The sequence below is a fragment of the Chrysoperla carnea genome, chromosome 1 (genome assembly GCF_905475395.1).
Source record: "Chrysoperla carnea chromosome 1, inChrCarn1.1, whole genome shotgun sequence".
NCBI lineage: Eukaryota > Metazoa > Arthropoda > Insecta > Neuroptera > Chrysopidae > Chrysoperla > Chrysoperla carnea.
The window spans coordinates 58,563,347-58,589,394 of NC_058337.1; the positions used below are offsets into that span (position 1 = coordinate 58,563,347).

Below are 26,048 nucleotides of genomic sequence, written 5' to 3' on the forward strand. Positions count from 1 at the left end.
TGTACGTGTTCTTACTTAGTTCGCTATGAAATTGAGTGAAAGTTTTTCACTCCTTTCTCTTTGATTTCTTATAATTAGGATACAACATTGTAATCAATATAATCTAGTGAGGGTTAAATGATATTTTTCTATTCATGAATTATAAATTTAAGTATCTTATATAAATTATTCAACAGCATTCTATTAAAAATAATTAATTAGTTTTTTATACCAAACTATTAAAAATTTATATATTATATTTAACAGCATTTGCTAATTAGTTTTTGCTCCGATAAATAAATTTATTTTATCAATAAATTAGATACTTATGATTATTATTTGTCAATTTCAATGGCATTTTAAATGTCGTATAAAATTTAAAGACAGTATAAAATTGTTTTTTCAAGTACCATCGTAAATTTTGAAGAGAAAAAAAAAATTGTTTTTATGCTTCTTTTAAGTCTTAAGCAACTTAACATTAAGAAGTTTCAAATTTAATTTTTAAATTTTAATTAACAGAAGGTTCAAATTAACTGTTCCTCCGCTCAGTGTTCCAAAACGCTATGCCCCTCTGATTGCACGACCAACCAACACGTCTTTTGTTTTAGTTTATTATTCAATTACTTCAAGTATTTTCAATGAGGCCTTGCTTAGTCCTGAAGTTGTTGTCCCCGCTCCACATGTCGAAGATCCTCAGATAGATGCTCAGGTCGAATTCCTGCAATAAGGATTCACGACAGCTCTTGCTCTTTTTATTTCATTTTCCGCAATTCAATTTTATATTTATGTATGCCAAATCCTTACAACGTTAAGTAGTGTAGTGCAATTTTCAGTGACAAATTTACTGACAGCATGGGCTTATAAAATAATATAAAAACTGCAAACATATGGATAGAAGTAGCTATGGAGTTTGATGTACCCAGAGAATATTGTTGCTACCTGTAATAACGTAGTAAACACTAACTCTTTCACATAAATCTTTTTATTTATCTGATACATCAATAAACATAAAACATATATGTGTATATTTTTGTATAAAGCATTAAAATTAAACATTTATTTATATAATCAATGATGTGTTTGTTTGTAACCGTGTAACTTCTGAACCACTTGGCTGATTGTATTTAATAAATTCAAATAATTTATTTGTTTTATTTAGACCATGGTAACTTTTTGCTCCGTCACTCCAACCACACCGTTATAGCAATTGTAGTAATTTTCTGTTCAAACAAGGTATGAACTCGAAGACCAAAGATAAATTTTTTTACGTCAAGAGAGTGTAGAGGAATATGCATAGCGGTATTGGGTTAAGCATTCGCAATTTTCTAGCGAACACGCTGGGTAACGGTTAGTTTTATAGAAAGCATTAAAATTAAATCGAAATGCGTCGTAATGATTTACTATGTTATTTTTAAGCTCTTACATACACCCGCTCAACTCATATATTTTATGAACTATTTAAAAGTAGGTATAAAGATCTATACAGGTTATTTGATGTCTATTATAGTTTATCTCTATATATTATAAATGCGAAAGTAAGCATGTAAGTTTGTTTATTTGTTTGTTACGCTTTCACGCTAAAACAAGCGAATGGTTTTTAATGAAACTGCACAGCAATATAGCTCATACTTCAGAATAACTTATGACATATAATTTATAAAGGTATATTAAAAAAAAAATAAAAATTAATTAAATTTGACATTACCATAAATTACTGATTTCTATAAAAGTAGTCATTTGACATTACCATAAATTACAGATTTCTGTAAAAATAGTCAATATTAAATATTTCACGAGCATCTTTTCAGATATACTCAAAGAAACATTACGACTATTATACATTTAGAAAAATAGAAAACCATACATATATTTTACCTGTGTAAAACAATTCTTACCATTATTTCGAGTGTTATAGAAAGAGGATAAGCGAGAGCAATCTTTATCAATCTTTACTATTAAACCCAGCGAAGCGGGTGGGTATCACTCTAGTATAACATAGTTATTTTAGGTATATTAAATCGAAAATATTCAATTTTAAATATATTTCCTAACCTTTGTAGATAAGCGGCTACTGAAATTCGATTTTATTTGCTTTTTTCACAAAATTATCTTGCTTATTTTTTATTGGGCTCAGTTTAAGTCTCAAATATAGGCTTTTCGAGTCTCCTGTTTTATAAAATTATTATATTTTGTGTATTAAAATTACATCTATTTTATCAAACATATTATAGTAGCCATTTTTACAATAGGAGATACTCCTGCTGTCCAATTGGCCGTATTACCCTTAAAATGTAAAACTAGACTTGATATAATGACAAAAGGTGTGAGTGAAATTAAAGTTGATTAAGGAACGAAGAAGTTATAAGCAATCAAAGATTGAATTCAACGGTTGCGCATCTCTTTTTAGCAAAATAAAGTTTTATATTTAATCTCTATGGCGTTACCCACGTATGACGTCACTAGTGGGTATCTTCCTCTTCGTTTAAATAAGAATTTTCAACGTTTATATCTTGCGTACTACCTATTATTGGAATTAAACTGCAAATTTTTCATTTCGTAACTTTTTTAATTAAGAGAGATCTTTACAGATTTGGAGTTATTAATCAACTTAATAATTAAACGTCAGTAATATCTAAGTTAATGAAAATTCGTATCAAAATATGCATCTACGAACCCATTTTATCTCGCTGTGTTTTTGTTAAGAGTTAATAAATAAGAGAACAACCACGTAGAGCTTCCTTACACATCTTTTGCTCCTGAACTACCATAAATTCAATGTTATAACTATTTTTAACAGCATTTATAGCAACTTGTGTTGTGCTTTACAAGTTAAAGTTGCATTAATTATTTTTTTATTTCAATAAAATATACGTTTTTAACTTTATATTGATGCAAAACATAACTACATGTTTTTTAATTAAAAAAATTCTGTGTGATTATCTATAATATAACTTTTTCAATGATTGGATTTCTATTCGACGTTGTTATGGATTAAAAGTACTAAACTGAAAATATTTACGTAAATTAGAAGTGCCGTTAGGTTTCTCTTAATTGTGGCACTAAAGATATTGAAATTGAAAAATTATCAAAGTCGGCGAACTATGTTAAGTGGATTAACATTCAATAGATAAGAACATCTTACCGTTAAAGTGTAAAATAAAAAATAAAAAAACCCAACTGCGTTAATAAAAACTGAAAAAAAATCACTTACGTAATTTACATAGCGACTTTTAACAATCAGGGTTCATTCAATAGAGACCGACTCAAATCATCCCAATGAAAATTGATACGGACAGTTAAAGTCGTTGTTCAGTTTTTCTTTAACCCAATAGGGTTTTTTTATTTTTAAATTTATTTTTCTTTTTTTGTGAAGTTGTATAATAATAATTATAATGATTAGAAATTGGGAACAAAATATAGTTCATACGTATTCATGACGTGCATAATATCACAAATATCAAAGCAAGTAACGTAACGATAAGTTCAAACATAATTTTCCACTTCATGCCTTACAAAACTTATTTATTTGTATAATGTTGGTATTACTATAATAATTATTAAAACATATTCGTACCACAAACATATCATTCAAAGCTTTCAATATTTGTGTTACAGCGACTTACTGAACTAACTAACTACCTATCGATAGAAGTCGGTAATATAGAAAACCAAAATCTTGAGGTTTTATTCGACGGTGATATTAACATATCATAAAATATTTATATTTAAATAATACAATGAATAATTAACTTGTTTATATTTTCTTTACATTTTATATTATAGATTTATTATTAAATAAATTTAAATATTTAAATAATAATATTATCTAAATAGTCTGTGAAAACGTGGAACTGCTGCATCGAAAATTATTTAGGTAAAACAGTTTTGGCCAAAAAAAAATTGAAATTGTATGAGAGAGCAAAATACTATTTGTTGTCAAAGTTATGGGACTACTGTCATCATCAGTAGTGTTAAGAACAAAAAGGTTTTTCATTTAGCAATCTGTAAGTCTAAATATAGTTTTTCCTTTAAAGTTTAATGATACATAGCCATATCATAGTTTAAAAGTGTTAGACTGCTTAGTTCAATCTGAGGAAGTTAAATTGAATTAATTATATGCGCTTCACATAATATTTCTTATTACATCATATTAAAATTCAGGTTTTGAATATTCGAGTACCTTTAGAATGACAGCGGGAGTCTCCAGATTTTTGGAAATAAGTTCTTTACGCGCGCATTCGGCAGAGGGAGTGTTGGACAAAAAAAAGTTTCCGACAACTACCAACACATTTTTTATAGTTTATTTATCTTGAAATATTAATAGTAATCCCAACGAAGCTGTAGTCTTGTGGTTACGGTGTTCGTTTGTCATAAGAAAGGTCTTCAGGTCGAATCTCATCCACAGTGTTACAATATTGTGTTAAATTTTACTTTGTTAAATAACTACCGATTCTGATATTTGGAAACTGGAAACTTTTGCCATAAAATTTGAAAAAAAATCATAAAGTTTATACCTTGTATATATTTTTGTAATAATAATTACTAATAAGATATCTATTTTCATTACTTGATAAAATACAATAAATTAAAAGTTTTTACATGCATACTTTTTCATAAGTGAAAAGAGTAACCATTTCGTATTTTCAAGATTCATCGCCTAAGAAAGATTGGCAAAAGCGAAGACAAACAAGATTTGAAGAAAAGATTGACAAAAGCGGAGAGTTGAAATTGTTTTTACTACTATTAATCGAATTTTTTTAGGTATGATGTTACATAGACATTTATGATTTTGATGTTTTACTTGTATTCATTAGTTAATGTACTAATAACTGGATGACCGAGCTTTGCTCGATATTTTTTGAGTTTAGAAGACACAAATTTTATCAATAATATAAGACCGTCTAAAATGCCTCCACACAAATATCAATTTGAATGTCCCGGTAATGTCTTTTATTTCGTTAACTACGATATACACCAATAGATGTTAGAAAGAGTCATATTTTGCAGTGAATGTTTCAGTTTTTTCATGAAAAGACGGATAAAACGACGTAGAACTGAAAATAAAACCTTCCTATAGATCGAATTTTTGCCCCAAAAAACCCCTGCATACTCATTTTCATGAAAATCGTTGCACTCAACCGAAAGTTATACTCAACCGAACAATAAATTTAAACAAATAATATCTAACGGTTTTCTTCGTATTTCAAAAATATAGCTTTATTTTAAATTTGGTTATGTCCAAAAACAAAGTAAGTACTCCATAGCTCGAATAATATTAGCCAAATGTTTTTGAATACAGCAGTGTCAATTATTCCTGTACTTTAAATTTTTATTTCCTGTACTTTTAAAATGTACGAAACTAAAGAGAGTAAGTAAGTAAAGTAACTGACGAACAGAATAATTTACATAATTGTAAAGTAATAATAAACCCTTTTTATTTGATGGAAGAAAATAACAGTTCCAATCAATGTAAAGATTTATTTATGTAAACGGGGTTGTTGTTGATGTTGTTTTTATTTTTATTCTATTTTATTTCTTATATTATTTATTTTAAAATTACATTAACATATAAAAGATCTTACAACAATAATAAATGTATTATTTATTATTGTATGTAATAAGAAATGTATGAAGAAGGGTGCAGCCCGTTCTACCATAAATAATCATTATTAAGTGTATAGAGAGGTTTTTAATGTTTATCAACGGTTAATAAGATGCCTCTTTGAGTAATAATACTGTTGAGGATTTATCTTTAATGAATTGGAGATAAAACGTTATATACCGTTTTCTTTAAGCGATTATTAAATGCACTTTCAACAACCGAAAATCGTTTTAAAAATTGTAAATCAAATAAAATTAATAATTTTAAAAATAACATAACAGATAATTATGCTCTACCTTGGTTGGATTCGGTGTTAGAACTGATTAAATCCTCTTTCAGAAAACGCATTGAACATAAACAGATATTATTATAACATTTATCAAAATTATAATATTATAACATTTTTGTTTAAAGAATGTGTACTCTTCCATTTTTTGCCTTCTAATCGTTTTCGCGACAGACCACCGAACACGTAACGAGATAAAACATGAAGATGAAAAGGAACAACGGTAAATAATTTCGATTGATAGACCTAAATTTTAGTCTTTCATTTTATAAGCAGTAGTTTTAAGTATTTTTATCCGATTAAGGAAATATATTAAGTTCGATCTAGATTTGTATGATATCATTTGTTGTCTCATGGTGAAGAATCAAGCCTAAGTTCTATACATACATGGTGGCCATCCGGATAATAAATTATGAAAATCAGTCGCCGTATATGATGATTCTAAAAATAATTATCATGAGGGCTTTAATACATATATATGTTAAAAAATTTCCAAAAACTATTAATAAACTCAATGGAACAAAGTGTTTTATTTCATGTTACACATTTGATAGATGAAGGTTTTACTGAAAAAAGTGTTTTTGATTTTTATCATCACGAAATATTTTAAAAATCAAACATTTAATGGTGTCCCGACCTTTAAACGAGCAGTGGTGTATTTACCCGAAGCGCATATGCCCCTTTGCTGTCTGTTTTCTTGTTATATATTACATATCATTGATTTCATGCTAATAATGTCACTTTGTATTTATTATTTCGTAGCATATGTTAAAAAAATTTCATTTCAATTACATCGAAAGATACTTTTTTCCAAACGGGTATTCTACAACACAACATGTACCTTTGATCTTTTTGTTGTTTGTCTTTAGTAAGAAGTCAGAAGAGGCAGAATATATTGGCATGACTACAGATATTCTAATTCTAAAACTAGATAATTTTATCCGTAATTAGGTATTAATTGAGTGAGTCATTGGGTTTGAAAAAAAAAATTAACTATACATCTAATCTAGTTTTTAGACTGCAGCCGTAATTTAGATCGGAACACCATAATTTTTTATCATAACGTTGAGGCAATGTAACAAGCTTGTGTTACAGCATAGGTATACTTTACAGACAATCTTCAAATGATTATTTAATTTAATATTTCATATTGAATAATAGTAGCTCGCGGGCGACTATAGAATTTGCCGGAATCATATAGCAGTCCGGGAATACGCTTTTTCTATGAAATGCATTTGCTATTTTTTGTTAAAATTTGATTTTTTTGAACAATAGCGACTAGCTTCGAATAAATTTAACAATGCAAACGTGATTCTTTTTCATTTAGCTAAAATATAGATAGTTTATAAATTTACGAAAATGAAAGCGATTTCAAATCTGATTGTTCGTTTACAATCTTTGGTCAGCTTACAATCTAATTCAATTTATCATAAACTATAGATTCTTACAATAATCCGGTGCCATAATAAGATCGCTGAGTGAACTGAGATTCATTAAATTTTTTATATAAGTACTTTGTAGTTTTATTGATCAGATAAATCAATAGTACAATGGAATTTATATAGATAGAAGATTATTTATTTGTAAAACTATTTTATTTTGTAAAATGTAATATATTTTATAAGTTTTTAATCTAGTCGACTTATTCACAACACAAGTATTTATTTATTTATATATTCTCACTTAATACTTCATTCATTCTTCTGAATTTACCACCTTGCCACTTCAGCCTTCCCAACTCCCTGTTTGATAAGTTTGTTGATATTTATTTTATTTGAATTGTTTATTTAACAACAAACTACTTGTTAGTAGATCTTCGCAAAATTTTAATATTGTATTGTACTCTGAAAATATTTTATAACTAAAATAGAAATACAAATAAATTCAGTATAATCAGTTAATCCTAGTCTTTTCTGAAAAAATTACTTTCGATTATTAATTTCCACGAGCTCATAAATTGAAGGCCGCATAAAAGTGCTTATAAGGCATGAGGAACATATTATTAACCTAGTTTTGTGCCAATCGAAATGCATACAACTTTTAAAATTTTATGTAGTAAATTACTGCGTACAGTAACAACGTAAAAAATTGCCAAAAATTCTCAAAATGGTGGAAAAATCATTTTATTGGAACTATTGAAACTAGTTTTTTATCACACGTTCTAATTTGTTATCTGGTTGGAAGGTAAAACCAAAAAAAAAAGTGCAAATAAAAACGACCCTAAAAGCCCATATGTAGGTTATCTAGAAAACTAAAACTTTTTTAATCGATGCAGCTTGCCATGAATTTTGAGAATATGTAAAAATATTTTACAATTTGTCAATTATTGTTGTATTTTTGTCCAAAATTTATATTTTTTCATTCCTCACAAAAAAATGAGTTGTGAGTTATCAGAAGTTAAAGATGAATTACAAGGAAAAAATTTACAAGGATATTTTATGTTAAGAAAAAAGAACAAAATAACAATTCACAAAGTTGAACATGTGCATAATCAATCAAAAAAAATCAAAGCAAATCTGGGTAAAAAAGCAACATTTAAAATATACGAAGATACGATAGGAGCATAGTTTTTAAACATTTTCGAAAGTTACAAAATTTATTTTTACGGATTGTGTACCGCAGACAGAAAGAAGCTGTTGTGGGTATGTTATATAGATTTTTAATTTTGTATTTCATTAAAACTAATTTTGAAGATATGAAATAGGCCTTTAATTTTGTATACTTGCATTACAAAAGAAATGTTACGTACACTCTTATGGTACTTCAAAAACTCTCTTAAATTTTTAGTTGCTCTCTTACTATTGGTTGTGTTAATATTGGGATTTTTGCTCTTATTCTTTTTTATAGGAAATTTCCTACTAGTATATTTTTTTTAAATGTATAATTTTATTTATATATATATATTTTTTTAATTTTATTTTAATATATATATATTTTTTTTTGCTAAGCATAAATAAAAAACTAAATAACTTTTTATAAAATATATATATTTAATTCTATTTTTAATTTAAACGTTCACCATTCAGATCAAATCAGACCTATATTACATAACGTACTTTGTAGGATGTAAATATGCAATTTAATAGTTTACAGTCAATTTATTCAAGAAAATTCAGTGTAGTGTGTTGTAAAATATTTCACAGCATCTTTTTACATAAAGTATCTTTAAAGGTAGAGTAACTAAGTATTCTCATTCCTACTTCAGATTGGTTGATGTTAGTTGCCTACTCTCATTATTTTGTTTGTATAGTTATATGCAATAAACATTTAAACTTGTATTTATTTATAGAGTAATGTGTTAGACCTTGGAGATAATGTACTCTGTGTCACTCCAAAGAGTATAAGGGAGAGGAGAAACCGGAATATAATTGTAAATGGCATCTGGAGTCTGTGGCGATCAACTATTAAGTTTGTCGGCCTTTGCGGAGATGACCCTTGAGTTTGCGGGGAGACTATTAAGTCTTACACGGTAGAGGCGCTGAAACTCATTTACTACGACTTTAGATTAGCTCTTAGAATCTGCTTTTCCTCTATCCTATCCTATAGAGTAACTCTTTAGTTTCTTAAAAAAATATAGTCTACGTACCAGAAGGCAATCAATCGACAGATTGGTTGACCATATCCATTTATTTTAAGTTAAATATAAATAGAAATTTTTAAGGCAAACATTTAGATCTGTTAGAGTGAACATTAGATATTTGAAAGATATTGTCTTCAAGTAAAATTGATGAGGTTTGCTAATCCATGATACGTTATAGTCTTGTATCATGGATCACATATGAATAAAATATGTACGACGTTGTACATATGTCGAATAGTTTGGCTATAAATTACATTTTTTCTTATGGGGATCATTTTAAACCACCTTCCCCTAAGTGGTAGAATTCATTATCGTAATTATGAAAAGAAAAGAAAAATTAATTATTATCATACAACCGTAATTTCTATTTTTAAATTAATACAATATTTAGCTGTAATTAATGACGATTCGAGGTAATATCTTTTGAGTTTTGATGCTTTTATTTTCAAAATCTTTGGTTTCTCTATATAAACGAAATAAAATTTGATCATTTTGATTTATTTTTAAATTCAAATATTTGTCATTTTTCATTTTTTTTTCTATAGGTTGGGAGTCCTACTTATCTAGTGATGCTCTAAGAAGTTAGTATCTCCATTTTTTTTTCATTGCACCCCAAATATCGCTTTAAAAATCGTATCAATTTAAAAAGTGATCCAAGGTACAACATTTTCGCATATTTAAGTGCTGCTGAATAAGTAAAAATTATTTTTCATTTGATGTATTCAAATATAAATAAATAGGTAAAATGTTTTAATAATATTTATTTTGTATGTAATAAAAGTGTTTATAAGGATAATTTTAAATAACAAACTTAGATATCTACATATTTTATTCTAGAAAATATAATATATGCAAATAAATGTAAATATACAGAAGGTGAAACTTTTGAAAACTATCTTTAAATGATAAAAAGCATGAATTGGTATCATTTTATTTTCATTAAAATTTCAATCTTTAAGCTTTTATTTTCAATCTTTTGAAACTTATTATTATGGGTTATGATTTTAGTATACCGTATGAATGTGTGTTCAAAAACGGCTTGAAATATCAAAAAACGGAAAGATAAAGTACTTCTTATTTTCAGAGAGAATTAAAAAAAGTATCTAGTTTAATTTTTTATTTTTCTAGAGCACCTTCTCGGTTCAACGATGGTCAATTTTCTTTTTAAGTAACCATTTCGTATTTCCACGACTCATCGTCTAAGTAAGACAAGATTTGATGAAAAGATTGGAAAAAGCGGAGCGTTGATGCTGGGAGTTGATGAAAAACCGAAAAAAAATACTTGAAATTTAATATTGATTTGATCATAAGCAAAAATTATAAACAATTGTTTTTGCTACTATTCGTCATCAATTTTTAAGTCGGATGTGACATAGACATTTATGAATTTGATGTTTTACTTTTATTGACTATAGTTAATGTCCTCAAAGTTATACTCAACTGAACAGCAAATTTAAACAAATAATACATAACGATTTTCTTCGTACATCAAAAATATAATTTTATTTTTAATTCGGTTATGGCTAAAAACAAAATAAGTACTCCAAAGCCCGAATAATATTAGCCAACTGTTTTTGGATATAACAGTGTCATTTATTCCTGTACCGTTAATATTAAATTCACAATTCGGTTAATAGTAATGACAATGATTTCAAACTTGTTAGACGGGGATTTTTGGGTCGCTAAACACGAATATTTTGACAGAATTGGAGGTACCTGGTGTTCAGAGTAAACGGTTTCTCGTCGCCTAGTGGAGTTTTGATTATTTTTTGTGCTTTCTTCGTCTAACACTCAAAAAAAGTTTTTTTTATATCATAATTATTGGCGCATAATCTTGAATTATAATATTTTAGTTAATATTCTATATTTTAGTTTTGAAATTGGCGATAAATGTTAAAGGTTTTATAAAAATAAAAATAATAACATAAACAAAACTAGTTTTAAACAGCAACCAATGAAAACATAATATAGGTACATAATATTATTGATTTGATTAATTGACCAAAATTGATTATTGATGGTAATAATATTTATAATAAAACGTAAATAGTTATAAAGTTTACAATGTAGTATATTGTAACAATAAATAAATATGTAAATGATATAAATCATCAAAATGTAATTAAACTTTAAATTATATAAAATGTAATGATTTATTGACTGTGAATTTGATCACAGTTTATAATTTATATTTTGGCTTTGTATAATATAAAAATATTTTATTCATATATTTTGTGTATTATAACACCTTTATTTGAGTTTGTAAAATTTTAAAAGCATTATAACAGTTTATAACCCTTAAAATTTATTGACTATATCTTTATGTTTGTTACTTCTACTTTTTTTTTTATGTTTGTTACTTCAGAACTTTCGACTGTGTGTACCGATTTTGATGATTCTTTATCTATTTGAAAGCTGGTACTTCCCGTGTGGTTCCATTTATAATCCAGTTCTGACAACAACATCCATGAGAAAACCATTAAATTCTTAAATTTGCATTAAGTATGCATGACAAGAGGACGAATAACTCAATATCACGCCAACCGATTTCGATGATTCTTTTTTTAGTGACAAATTAATAAGTGTACTTCAGATTCATTAAAAAACACAAAATAAAAAACTTTTGACAAAAAGAAAACCGACTTCAAAAGAAAAACGTCCGACTTTAAAAGAACAACGGCATCCGTGAGAAAACCATAAAAGTCTTAAATTTGCATTATGTATGCATGACAAGAGGACGAATAACTCAATATCACACCAACCGATTTCGATGATTCTTTTTATAGTGACAAATTAATAAGTGTACTTCAGATTCACTAAAAAACACAAAATAAAAAACTTTTGACAAAAAGAAAACCGACTTCAAAAGAAAAACTTTTCCAAAGCAAATTAATATCCATTAAAAAATAAAAAAATAACGATAATAAAATGTATAGTTAATAATGTAGTTTTTTTATTCATGCCACTTTTGAGATGTACATCGACAATTCTTGTTTGTATCTATTTTCTAAAATTTGTTGCTATTTAGTTATTTACGGTTCAAAATGGTTTTATAAATATTTGTTTAACTCCGTCCTAGTTTTAAAGCACTTTTTTTTTAGGAATTTTTTACTAAATATATTATCTTTTAGAACCCTTAAATATGGCACTTACAGGCATTAGCATAACTGTAGCCCTCCGACTGTAATTCATATCTTTTTAATCGGGTTCCTTAAACTCTTTTAAAATAAGTTATTTTAAGATGAGAAAAGTTTAACCAGTTGTTTGGATAATAGGAAAATTCAAAAAAAACAATGAAAACAAACAATTGACTGAGTTAATTGTTGAAATACCATGCATAGACAGTGTAGATTACTCTATCACATTACACATACATACATGTCACACATCCATAGCTGATATCGCCATAAAATACATACTTTTTTTGCAGCGTCATTTATTAGCCACAATTTTTTTAGATGTATTTTCATATCTACAAGTTTTAGGGTAAAGCATAAAACCTAATATAATGCACCTCTTCGAATGTACGTCCGTGTGAAAATTTTAATAAAGATCGAGCAAGGATTAGTTTTCTCGGTAAGACAAAACTCACGGTCATTTAAATTTATTTTTTATTTATTTAATATGGAAATAGTTAAACAATTTATGCCTTATTATTTTAAAACAATAAATAAAATAATAGTTCTTAATTTATTCTCATATTAAAAATAAATTTGTACATATGGTAGGTATTATTTATTTAGTTAATAATAAATTTTACAAGTCACTTTTAAAACAATTATTAAAAATAAATTTATTTTATTTTATTTATTTAGTGACAAATAAAATGCATTTAAATTTATATTAAATAAAATATTATGAAAAGTAAGATAATTAATTATCCATAAATATGATTGAGACAAAGATAGAGTAGTATGTTAATAATAATAAATTGAAGTCTTATGAATATGAATTATTAATATTTTAAATTGAATATAAACACCATTAGGTAGGTACTGTACATTAAGTAGAATGAGACAGCGAATGACTGTGGGTATATTGAATATTTCAATTAAATAACAATTTGTCATTATTTTTATTTCACTTTATGGTATTTATATGTACCTAAAAGTGATGGAGCAAACAAGTGTAATTCAGCAATTAAATCGGGTATCATTCAATCATCATTAATGTTTAAAAAGATATTTAAGGCTAATATGTAGTGTAAAAATGATTCACATTGCTGGTAATAGGGAAAGCGTGATCACAGGCCATTAGGTTAAGTTAGGTTACATTGGTTGTCCAAGAAGAACACACTTAGGCTATAGAGCCCATTCCGCTGATAATTTCATTTATCAGCTCCTCAATTTTAGAGGCTGAGTGCACCTCCTACATGCATATACCATGCACTAAACCAGCCCATCACAACTATTAATTAAATTAAATTTGTTGCGACGGCGAGACTCGAACGTGCTACCCTAAGAATACCACGGACAGAATTGATTATGCCTTAACCAACTGAGCTAATAGGGCGAATCACAGGCCATTAAATCAAACTTTTTTCACATTTTGTTTTATTTGTTGTTGAAAACTTTTTAACTAATTATTTCCGTAAAGTTATTTACGAAAATCATTTTGTCTCATACTTTTACGTGATTGATAATACGACGAATATTCGTATGTACTGGAGCATTTGTACTGAAATGAGTGTGTTTTATCAGATGCATGTAGCCTTAAACTGATGGTAAATATTGTTTCATTTTCGAATAAACTAAAAATAAAATTAGCAAGTTACAAGCTGGTCATTGCATATTGTGTTGAAAATCATCAACATAAATTATTGGTGATTGGTGAGTAAGTTGTAATTCCACATTCTGGTTTTAAACATAATCTTGTATATGTAGGTTTTAAAATTTAATATAAGTAAAGTAATATACCTTGAATCATTTAGCGTAATATACCATTGACAGAAGTTAATAGGTTCCCACTAAATTTTAAAACTATATTCTTAGTAAACTTCTTCTATGAGTTAGCAAGTAAGTTTAAGTGGGAAACAAAATGTCATTCAACCAGAGACTAAAAGAAACTTGAAGCTGTTACTGGACGCCCTAAGTAGAGTGGATTACTGTAAAAGAAACAGAGTACATTCTATACTGCTGTTTTCTAGACTGAACTAAAACGGTAACATTTTGACGAGATCGTTTGCAGGTAAAATCTTTGTATTAGTAGCTATTGTACTATGAAATTAAAGGTTATTGGAAAAAATAGAACGAAAAATACATTGAAAGTTTATAGACCTGAAGTATTGTCGGTTATAAACGAATAGGTCGGTTTCTGAAGTTTTTAGCCCATCAAAAATGCGACACTATATAGCAATTTTTTTTGGGTCTATTTTTCCGGGTCAATTATTTTCGATCTATTTTTTTCTAAATCCCGTACTATAAATGTGCTATGAATAGATACAATTTCCATTGTAATCATTTAAAAAAATATAAGTATAAAATTAAGTTCTAAATACTACTTTTTCCCTTATTCTAAAGCAAAATGGCAAAATGACAAGTACATATCGTGTAGATTCTGATTGATTTATAATAATTTATTGGCCTATATATATAAGATGGAAATGAAATTTTAATATTTGTTCTAAAATCGAAATAAGCGTTAAAATTTAGTACGGTCTTCATAATAAAATAATCAACAAAATTAAACAAATTTCTAAATAAAAAACGCTTTTAGCCCATCACTAATATGTAAAATAAAAATATGATACAAACAAAATATGATAAGATTTGTGTAGAGTTAAAGTACGTTAATCATTTTAAAAACAAGAAATATCTATATTTTATCATTAATATTCTACCCACCATAATAGTATAAGAATTTATATGTTGGAAACTTGTTTATCTGTTATATAGTCAAAAATAATATTAAATGTAATAAAATAGGAAAAAATAACTGTTTGTCTATGATGACACAAATATTTATTATTTTTGTACATAAATAATTTAGTAGGTAACTAGCCTGGTCTTACATTATCATAATTAGAGATTTATATTAATGTAGGTACTATTGATGTGTATCTCCATCATCATCCCCGAAACTTACAGATTTAGTTCTCACTCCACTCACGGCATAGCGCTTCAATCAATTAACCGCCTTTTTTTATAATACTAAATGTCACATTCTAAATAAAATTTAACTGTTTATATTATTTTTAAGGATTACTGTTTTAGAACATGTTTTGGTGTCATATTATTTGTATTTGAACTGTTACTTATTTTCGAGTTACTGGGCACTGATAAATAATACCTAGACTGAAAAAATGCAACGTCAAAACATATACGTAAAAAAGTGTGCGCCAACAAATTTATCAGTGTTTTCCACAGTATCATGCCTCAGAAACACTTTGCTTATCAGTTTTGAGAAAAAAGTCAGCTTTTAGCCGAAGCTGAAAGCTCCCACACTGATAGCCATGAAAGAAATTGATTATACTGGAAGTATGACGTTCTATGTTTATCAAATCTACTTGTTTTCAAAATGATACTTCAAGCAAAAAAGATTTTTCCACCAAAAAAATTTTCAAAGTTTATCTTAATCTGATACTCGTCCGGAATGATAATGAACTAAGCACTTCCGGTTGGAGTGTACTAGAATATAAACAAAAATTGGATATATTTACAAGAAAGAAAATAAACAAGTGAAAACAAACAATTGACTCAGTTAATTGTTGAAATACCATGCAGAGACAGTGTTGATTACTCTATCACATTACACATACATACATGTCACGCATACGTAACAGATATCCCCATATAATACATACTATACAATTTACGCCTAATTTACGCCCTCACGGGTAAACAGTGATGTGTTACGAAAAAATGTTTCAAACAAAAGTTGTTTATTTTTTGATAAGGAAGATTTTTTATATTTAAACTTTTGTTCTATCTCTAACGGGTTACAAGATAGGTCCTACGGACCCATAGGTCAAGAACCAATTGACCTATGTTGCTCATTTACGAACTTGACCTCAGTGTTGGCAGACAGACGGACAGACAACCATGGATAGACGGACGGACAACCATTAGGTGATTTTATAAACACCTATACCAAAATTAAGTCATAGCATTAATATTTTTAAGCGTTACAAACTTGGGACTAAACTTAGTATACCTTGCATATTACATATAGGCAAGGTATACTAAGCTGGTATAAAAAGTATTTTTTATTAAAAATTTCATTTTCTACTTTTTAGTATTGGATTTTTTTTTCATTTTAATGCATTGTCATCGAGTTTTTATCCATATTCAAAGTTTCATGTCTCTAGATCATCGCGAAGTTACTTTTAAAAAAACATTTATTTTCTTAATAATTATTTGTTTCCTATTTAGTATTTGAGTTTTTTTCATTTTGATGTATTGTCATCGAGTTCTTATTTTTGTTCAAAATTTCAAGTCTCTAGCTCATCGGGAAGTTAGTTTAAAATTATTTACAAAGTTCGACCCGAATAGACATACATGAAAGCGAGTTAATAAAAAAACGTTATAAAATAGGAAATTCTATATGGATAAATAAACATACAAATAACAACTAATCGAATTTTTATGCCTTTTTTTTTCTTCAATTACATACAAATGCATTAAATGTTGTTGTAACTGCTGTTCACAGAGCTTGATTTACTAAATGTTTTTACAATCACCATTTCTTGTTGTTTGTTATGCGTTGTTTTTTCTCGTATTTTGTAAAGTTTTTTTTTTTCTACACTTGTGTCTAGCAATAAATAGTTGAACCTACTACAAATACCACACAATAGAGGATTGAATAGAAAGAATATAAAGTTGCATTTCAAATGAATATATTGTGTATTAGTTGGGTTTGTTTGTAACGATGCGATGTAAGTAAAAACTTCATACTTTTAATCCCACACACAGAGAGAACCAAAGCGATACAGAATGAGCAATGAATCATAGAAACATGGCAAGCAAAAAACTATGAATATGCTCATGGATAATTTTTAGATCTTAATGGTTGGGTTACCGATCTTTGAAGATTGCATTACTGGATGATTAAGCGCAATTTCATTCGAGAGTAAAAGAGAGATTTATAAGCTAAACTGGTATCACTTTATTCTTCGTCAACGAATGATTGTTTTGAAGTATGAAAATGGGAAATAAAGAGATAACGCTTTTCTATGGCCCCAGTGTGCATAATAATTTTATCACTTGGTAAAACGTAAATTATACGCGTATAAGATTTTGAGTATTTTTTATAACCCAAATGAGTTACAAGTTTGATGAATTGAGCACTTGTAAATTAAACACTTATTTATTTAAATATAACAAGTACATTATTTAGAACGTGGCTGGATAGTATTGGTTTGTATTTCACGATAACCTGTGTATTTTGAATGACTGTTAAGGTCATTAAAACGTCGAATACATACAGGTTACATTCATTTGGTTAAATCATAGTATGCTCCACTATCACTATAATTGTTGTTTCGATTAACTCACAGCCAGGCTTAAAATCTATCTTAGTATTAAACAAGCCGTCGATAGAATCTGGTACGACCCTTGAGGTCCACACGAAGAACTTCCAAGCATAAAGAAATAAATTTTTTTTAAAATAACATTCGAATGAGTCATTTCGAGTCGGATCATATTGCCGTTAATACGCTGCGATCGGCACCTAAACGAAGTCTATATTATTTTTTCTCGCTGGATATCGATCAGGCGAACCAAATTAGTGTAAATGCCTTACCCCAACCATAAAACGTAAAGATATGTTGAAAATTTCAAATTTCGAAAATCGGACCCATTACAATAACTTTCTATAATGGGAAGATTATAAAATTCTCTAACTAAATACTTTATTATTCCACAATTACATTCAAAATGAGACGCTAAATGTTCAACGAAAAAAAAAGATTTTCTTGACTTGAATTGAGTAATTCGCAACGCGAACATCATTTTGTGTCCAATTTCTTGAACGTTATTTGTAAAAAGTAAAGTTATTGATTATTTTTTAATAAGTTTTTGAATACACCCATTATTCGAATCATTCTGTATATAAATGATGCGAATGCAGAGCAGCTTACATAGTTACTCGCTAAGGAATTGTATTTATATAGTGTGTATTTCGTTGCCACAATTGTAATGGTAAGATGGTCACGTCACATACAAATTCACAAAGGAACAACCAACGTATAGAGGCCCAGCATTGAAGGCGTTACATTCTAATATACTTAAATAAATAAAATAAAGTTTTTGTTTTTGTTTTTTTTTTTTTATTGCTTCTTACTTCATTTTGTTTATATTTGTTTGTTTCATCGATTCCCACACAATTTTTTTATATTGTATTTTATATTTCATTAGTTTTGTATGATTATTATTCACGCTGTCTTATTTTACAAAACATAACGGAGTATTTTTTCAATGAAATATTTTCTTTTGGTGGTTTTTTACCGTACCTAACTCTCAAGCATTCATTAGAAGAAATCCTTGATAGGTACTGTAAGAAATATAACGGAAAATTAAGTAAGATAATTAATTGAATATTGAATGAATTTTAATTAAATTCATTAGCCTCTATGGTAAGCTAGGTTAGGTTAGGTTAGGTTAGGTAAGGTTAGGTTAGGTTAGGTTAGGTTAGGATAGGTTAGGTTAGGTTAGGTTAGGTTAGGTTAGGTTAGGTTAGGTTAGGTTAGGTTAGATTAGGTAAGGTTAGGTAAGGTTAGGTTATGTTAGGTTAGGTTATATTTGCTGTCCACGAAGGACATGCTCAGGCTATAGAGCCCACTGTGATACCATATATGTGTTTTACCACCTTTTCGCTGATAATTTCATTTATCAGGTCCTCAATTTCAGAGACTGAGTGCACCTCTTTCATGTATATACCATGTACTACACCAACCCATTAATTACGACTATTAATTGAATTAATTTTGTTGCGACGGCGGGAATCAAACCCGCTACTCTAAGACTACTACACGTAATTGGTTACGCCTTAATCAACTGAAAAAATTAAATGAAGTAGATACACATCCTAGTTTGCATCTCAATACAGAACTAAAATCTTTTTTTTGTTTCAAAATTTTTTCAAACAGGAATATAGAGGTCCGTCATAAAAAATGAGAAAAAAACTCGGCCACCCTCTTGCGTGTGTCTTTCAAAATGGCACAGGCTATTTTCTCCGAATCGAACTAATTTATGATTATTTTTGTGTATCTGCGGAATATAGTGAAATGGATGAAACATAACTAAGCAGTTGATTATTGTATGACGCCTTTTTTAATAATATTTGAATGAAGGCAAAGAAAAAAAAAATTAAATGTTAATAATAAGTCTTTCAAATAAAAAAAAAAAAATTATATGAATACGTCACATCAAAAATATAAGAATGAGTCATTATCGATTTTGATTTTTCTAGAATTAAAAGAAGAAAGTATTTTATATAATTTTTTTCGCTCTTAGAGAATGATTCGCAAGACTGCTAGAGATGTTTACGAAAACATAAATGATGATTTAACAAGTGAAAACAAACAATTGACTGAGTTAATTGTTGAAATACCATGTATAGGCAGTGTTGATAACTCTGTCACATTTCACATACATCTGACATATTTAATTGATATTCTCATATAATGCGCAAGTGTTGATGCGCAATTTTTTTTTGACGTCACGTAAATAACAAAAGATATTCACTTTGATATTCCTATATTAATACATACTATAAAATTTGCACCTAATTAACGCCCTCGTGGGTAAACAGTGATGTTTAAAAAAAATGTTTCAAAGAAAAGTTTTTTATTTTTTTATAAGCAACATTTTTTACATTTAAACTTTGGTTCTATCTCTAACGGTTTACAAGATGGGTCCTACGGACCCAAGACCCAATTGACCTATGATGCTCATTTACGAACTTCACCTGACTTTTTACGTCCTGAGTACGCTGTAAAAATTTCAAATCGATATCTTTTTTCGTTTTTGAGTTATCGTGTCCACAGACGGACGGACGGACGGACGGACGGACAACCGGAAATGGATTAATTAGGTGATTCTATGAACACCTATACCAAAATTTTGTTCGTGGCATCAATATTTTTAAGCGTTACAAACTTGGGACGAAACTTAATATACTATATATATTTCATATATACATGGTATAAAAATAAGTCGATGTTTACAGAGATCACGCGTCGTACTTATTCTAATTATGCTATTTTTTACAGTTGTTAAAATACAATTATTCAAACATTTTGTTATTTTTAGTAATGTTATATTTGTATATAAAGGAGAACTGAATGGATAATTTCATAAAAAAAAGTTAATTAACTATAATATCATGCAGTTTATTAAAGTTGTTGGAATTCTAAGTTTAGTTGCTGTATGTGCCAGCGCTTTTATAAACGGAACAAGTTTAAATAATTTTACGAATGGAGTAAGATTTTAATTACTTATTATTGACGTGGAATTAGTTTTGAAAAAAATTTGGATAAAAAAAATTTAATTGTATAACCTAATAACAATAAAAAATTTCAATATAGGACCATTTTCGAACTTTCTTACAAAAATTATTCTTACAATGATTTAATTGTCACACATTATACCTATTTCATTATACAAATTTTTTGTATACTGTCAGACGTCTTGACAAGTAATTATGTTGTCCTTCACGTTATCGATTTGTTAAACTAGTAGCTATAAAAACAAATCTTTTTCAGACTTCCAAAGATGTGTTAATATCTCAACGATCTTCAATTCGACGTGGATACATTTTGAATGAAGATTTAGGCAGTTACTACAAATATCAAACTACACCAAATACATGGCCAAACGCTCGTGGAATTTGTGAGTCAGAAGGAGGTCATTTAGTAATAATTAATTCAGAGAAAGAAGCATCTTTCTTACTCTCATTAATGGGTCAGCACCCAGCATCATCTTTGGATCGAAGAGTTACTACTACCGACTATATTTTTATCGGATTTCATGATTTATTCAAAGATTGGGAATTTGTAACAGTTCTTGGTATAACTTTACTTTAATTCTTAATATTTTATGTAAATTATAGCTAACGAAAATTTCCAAAAATATGTTTAGATCAAACCATAGAAGCAGCTGGATACTTTGACTGGGTTCCTGGGGGGGCGAATAATGCTGGAGGTAATGAAAAATGTGGATCACTTTGGCGCAACGGTGGTTTAAATGATATAACATGTAATTTTCTATTAACTTTTGTATGCGAAATTCCAGTAAACGCTTGTGGTGAGATATTTTTCTTTTAAGATACTTTAAAACTTATATTTTCGATAAATGATACTGCTGCACTTTTCATAAAAATTGTATTATCGATATTATTTACCTCTTTATAGCATATATATGGAAATCCTTATTTCTAAATAAGTTTGTGTAGGACATACAAACTTGCTTAGATTTTCAGAAAATTTATTATAAATATACCATATTACACCATTAAATCTCAAAATATTTTATTCCAGATTATGATTAAAGTGATGCGCATTACAAACAAATGAAAGAAATTGTAATTTTGAAATATAACTTTTTTAATGAACGTATCTTTGGATTAATAAAAAAAAATTTTTGTCAATGTTCATAAAAAATCAATAAATGATTTTATTAATTAATAATTCTGTTTTAGTATACAGTACGTTTATTTTTATACTCCTCAAAGAAAAATCTAGTAATGTTAAATAAGGTTTCAAGTTTTTAATGAGAGTTAATAAGCTAAAAGTTTACAAACTGAACAAGCCTTTCCTTAATAATTCAAATGTGGCACCCTTAAAAAAAAGCTTTTATGAAAATATTTTCTCATTAGACAATCGTTAAGGGCAAAGTAACCTTTCTTATCGGGTTTAACCATGAATTTTCTATAATATAAGAAGAAACAAAAAAATCAAATTTTGCTTTTATTTTCTTTTATTTCGATGAAATTACAGAGAAACAATTGTTACAATGAATGATAATGTCAAGCATTTATTATTCCTACACAGATACTCTTAAAACCATTTTTAATACTATGCCATAAAATTGTTTCCATGTTTTGCATAAGTTGTAAGTAGTCAGTTTTTGGGTCACTTGCGCCTTAAGTCGGCTGGCTTTTTTACATCAAAACTAGTCATCAACATATAAATGTTACTGGTATCATAATAATAGTTAATAAGAAAGCTCTAGAGTAAGTGCAAGAGTAAAGATTTGAAAGGCGAATAATAATTAAGATTTTTCAATTCTAATTTTCATAGGAGTGTGGTAATTTTTACAAAAGATAAATTTATTTTATTTAAAAATTTTATTTTATTTTTATGTATGTTAATGTTTTCTTTGTTTGTACAAAAGTGTAGAAAAGACGTAAAAACTTTACTATTTCAGAAAATTGAATTTTTACTCTTTTCTTATTTATCCTTTCAAATAAGTTGCGACAAGTAACTTTTGGAATGTTTTTACGATCATTCCGGTAAAACCGACAACCTTTATGCATTCTCAGAACTCTTTTGAGTAGAAAAAACTCTGTAGTTCTGTACAATTTACTGCAAGAAAAACTAATATTACCCAACTTTTAATTATTTTACTGTTAAAAAAAAAATTAAACTAATCGATTATTAGTCATTGAAACGGTACTTATTATGAGATATGCTCTATTTGTGGCGTCACAAGTAAGTAAATAAACACCCAATTGAAAAAGTTTTCTATTACGTGACCATGGTTATAATATATCAATGGGGAAATTACTGATGTTCCCATCAAACTGTTTTGTTTGTGATGAATACAACACTTGAGAAAATATAAAAATAAATATAAAATGTATACAAACTATTCAAATATTATTGTTATTTGGAGATCGGCTATTTTTGTACATATTGTTGTACATATTCGTTTATAAACTCAGTTACTGACTTGAGAAATGAGATTGAACTCAAATTGTTGTAATCATGAAATTGATTAACTATTTACGTATCTTTTATATCCGAAAATAATATGCTCTTACAAAATAATTTACCTTATAACCAATACAAGTTACGAATCTTTCAAATTCTAAAAAAGTTAGAAAAACTATATGAATATTTTTCTTGAAACGTCGCTACTTAAACTTCCACATTATAAGGTTAAGTAATATTAACTTTCATTATCTAATATTATTCTTGGGTTGAATAAACATACATGAAATTCATTCAATATCTCATAATAAAGAAATATACCCTTGTGTTATGTAAAAATAATGATTTTCAGCGCATTAAATATTTATTCATATTTTTTGATAGCATACATTCATTACATAAGAATAGAACGAAATGTAACGTGTATTTGTAACATTAGGTTTTTAATAACACACACCGGACATGCGAAAATATTTAAAGTATAAATGGAATACTTACTCATTCCATCAGGATGAGTTATAAAATATAAAACTACAGGGGGCTTTGTAAAAAGTAGGTGAAAATTTAATTATTTGTCGATTTCGGGATTCCTAAAATAAATCTGATGTCAATCGAAAAACCCTACAAGATTTTTTTGAATTAATAATTGTGTTTTTGAAATAGTATACCAATATTTTGAGTACATATTTGAGGCGCATTGAAAATATTAAAGTTGATAACTTGCGAATGTGTGGATGGTGAAATCGACAACCTGGCTGGAAGGTTGGGGACCTTAGTGACCTATGAAATTTTTAATTTTTCCTATGCAAAAAATGTTCTTGAGGCACTTTGAAACATACACCATTTTAAAGTCTAATATTCAATCATACGAAATATCTCACCTGGCATGATTTGGTGGGGGCTAAAATGGCCTGGCAGGTGATTTTAATTTGCACTTTTTCCTATGCAAAAAAAGTTCTTGAGGCACTTTGAAACTCACACCATTTTAAAGTCTTAAAGTCTTATATTCAATTAGACGAGTTATCATCGCCTGGCATAATTTGGTGGGGGCTAAAATAGCCTGACAGATGATTTAAATGTACTAGTTACTCACTCAGCTCTTAGACTGATGAATGTTTGCCGGAAAATGCTTAAAGAAAAGCCAAAAATTCTGAATTTTCCATATTCAATAAAATTATAGTTATTATTTTCAAATGTAACGCCTGAAAAGTACTTTTAAAACAAAGTTTAGTAATCTAAAAATCAATTATTCAAAAATAATCAAGTTTTGCATATTAATTTTCGTTTTTTTTAAGTATCAAATATGATTTTTTTTAAATTCGTAGCGCAGGAGCTGCGTTAGTTAAGCAAATTTTCTCAGAGATTGAAAAAATAACACACTTTTTAACTGACTTCAAACAAAAAAGGAGGAGGTTATCGATTCGATTTTTTTTATGTGTGTTGCATTAGAACTTTTGACTGGGTGAACCGATTTTGATGATTTTTTATCTATTTGAAAGCTGATACTTCCCGTGTGGTCCCATTTCATGAACCAGTTCTGAGTTCATAAAAGTCTTAAATTTGCATTAAGTAGGCACGGCAAGATAACGAATAACTCAATATCACGCCAACCGATTTCGATGATTCTTTTTTTAGTGACAAATTAGTTAGTGTACTTCAAATTCATTAAAATTCACAAATTAAAAAAAGAAAACCGACTGCAAAAGAAAAATATTTCCAAAACAAATTAATATATCCCAAAAAGTTAAACTATAACGTTGATATAATGTAGTTAAAATTATTGTTATTTTTGGAGTCGGTGTCAGCCAAGCTAATCAAGCAAGCTGTTTTGTCAGAGTTGTTTCCTTGGCTGACACCTACGCCAAAAATAACAATAATTTTAACTACATTATAGCATCGTAATGTTTTTACTTTTAAGGGCATATTAATTCATTTTGGAAAAGTTTTTCTTTTGAAGTCGGTTTTGTTTTTGTTAAAAGTTTTTTCTTAGAATCGATTCTTGTATTTTTTAATTTTCAAGAATATTTATTTCGAAAATTAAGTGTCTAGATAAAAAATCACAAGAGTATTTTTTTTTTCTATTACAGACAATTATGGAAGAAAACTTTTCTCTATTTAAAAGTAAATGATGTTATACAACTCTATTTTAGAAGTACGAAATTTTCCAAAATTTGTTCAAAAATTTCGCTTTGACTTCAGAACTCACTCTTGATGTCAGAACATATTTTACGAAACTTTCTGTTTAATATAAACAACCGTATATAATAAAAGAGAAAAAAAAGTATATTTACAATAAATTAGACTATTTCAGATGAATTTAATTAAGTATATGATACAAATGGGATACATTAAATATACAATAAAATTATTATTTTATATTATATAAATGTATTATATAACGGCTAAACTAGGCTATGCATATAATACTGATGGTATTATATTTATTTTATTTGTATAGTTTATAATTAATATTATTATATATTCTTGCATACCTACAATACGTTATATTTAATTGTTAAAGTAATAGATAAAGTTTATTGCGAAAAACTAAGTATTGTGTGTAAAACTAAGTTATTGCGAGAAACCAAGTATGTTTTGTTTGAGTCAAACAAATTCTTACATTAGGTCAGCCACTTGCAGAAGAATTTATAAAATCCTAACACAGAAAAGGTAGCCTGGATAATCCGAATGTTCGTTGTCGCCAACTTGAAAATAACACTTCTTTGCTCGA

The 26,048-nt window shown here is 27.9% G+C and overlaps 2 protein-coding genes across 3 annotated transcripts in view; one reads left to right on the top strand and one right to left on the bottom strand.

The window, feature by feature from the left end:
- The window catches only part of LOC123290416, an 873,043-nt gene that overhangs the window by 77,429 nt on the left and 769,566 nt on the right, over positions 1-26,048 (bottom strand). The window lies entirely within an intron of this gene.
- Positions 20,725-21,998, top strand: LOC123290422 (hemolymph lipopolysaccharide-binding protein-like). Its single transcript, XM_044870597.1, has 4 exons — positions 20,725-20,865; positions 21,149-21,452; positions 21,525-21,689; positions 21,923-21,998. The coding sequence occupies exons 1-4, from the start codon at positions 20,770-20,772 to the stop codon at positions 21,931-21,933; spliced, it is 576 nt and encodes a 191-aa protein (XP_044726532.1). The 5' UTR covers positions 20,725-20,769; the 3' UTR covers positions 21,934-21,998.

Excerpts from the sequence above, each read along its gene's own strand:
- LOC123290422 (XM_044870597.1), top strand. The coding sequence starts at position 20,770 with ATGCAGTTTATTAAAGTTGTTGGAATTCTAAGTTTAGTTGCTGTATGT. Across the intron at positions 20,866-21,148 it reads TAAATAATTTTACGAATGGA|ACTTCCAAAGATGTGTTAAT; the intron begins GTAAGATTTTAA and ends AATCTTTTTCAG. Across the intron at positions 21,453-21,524 it reads GGAATTTGTAACAGTTCTTG|ATCAAACCATAGAAGCAGCT; the intron begins GTATAACTTTAC and ends AAATATGTTTAG.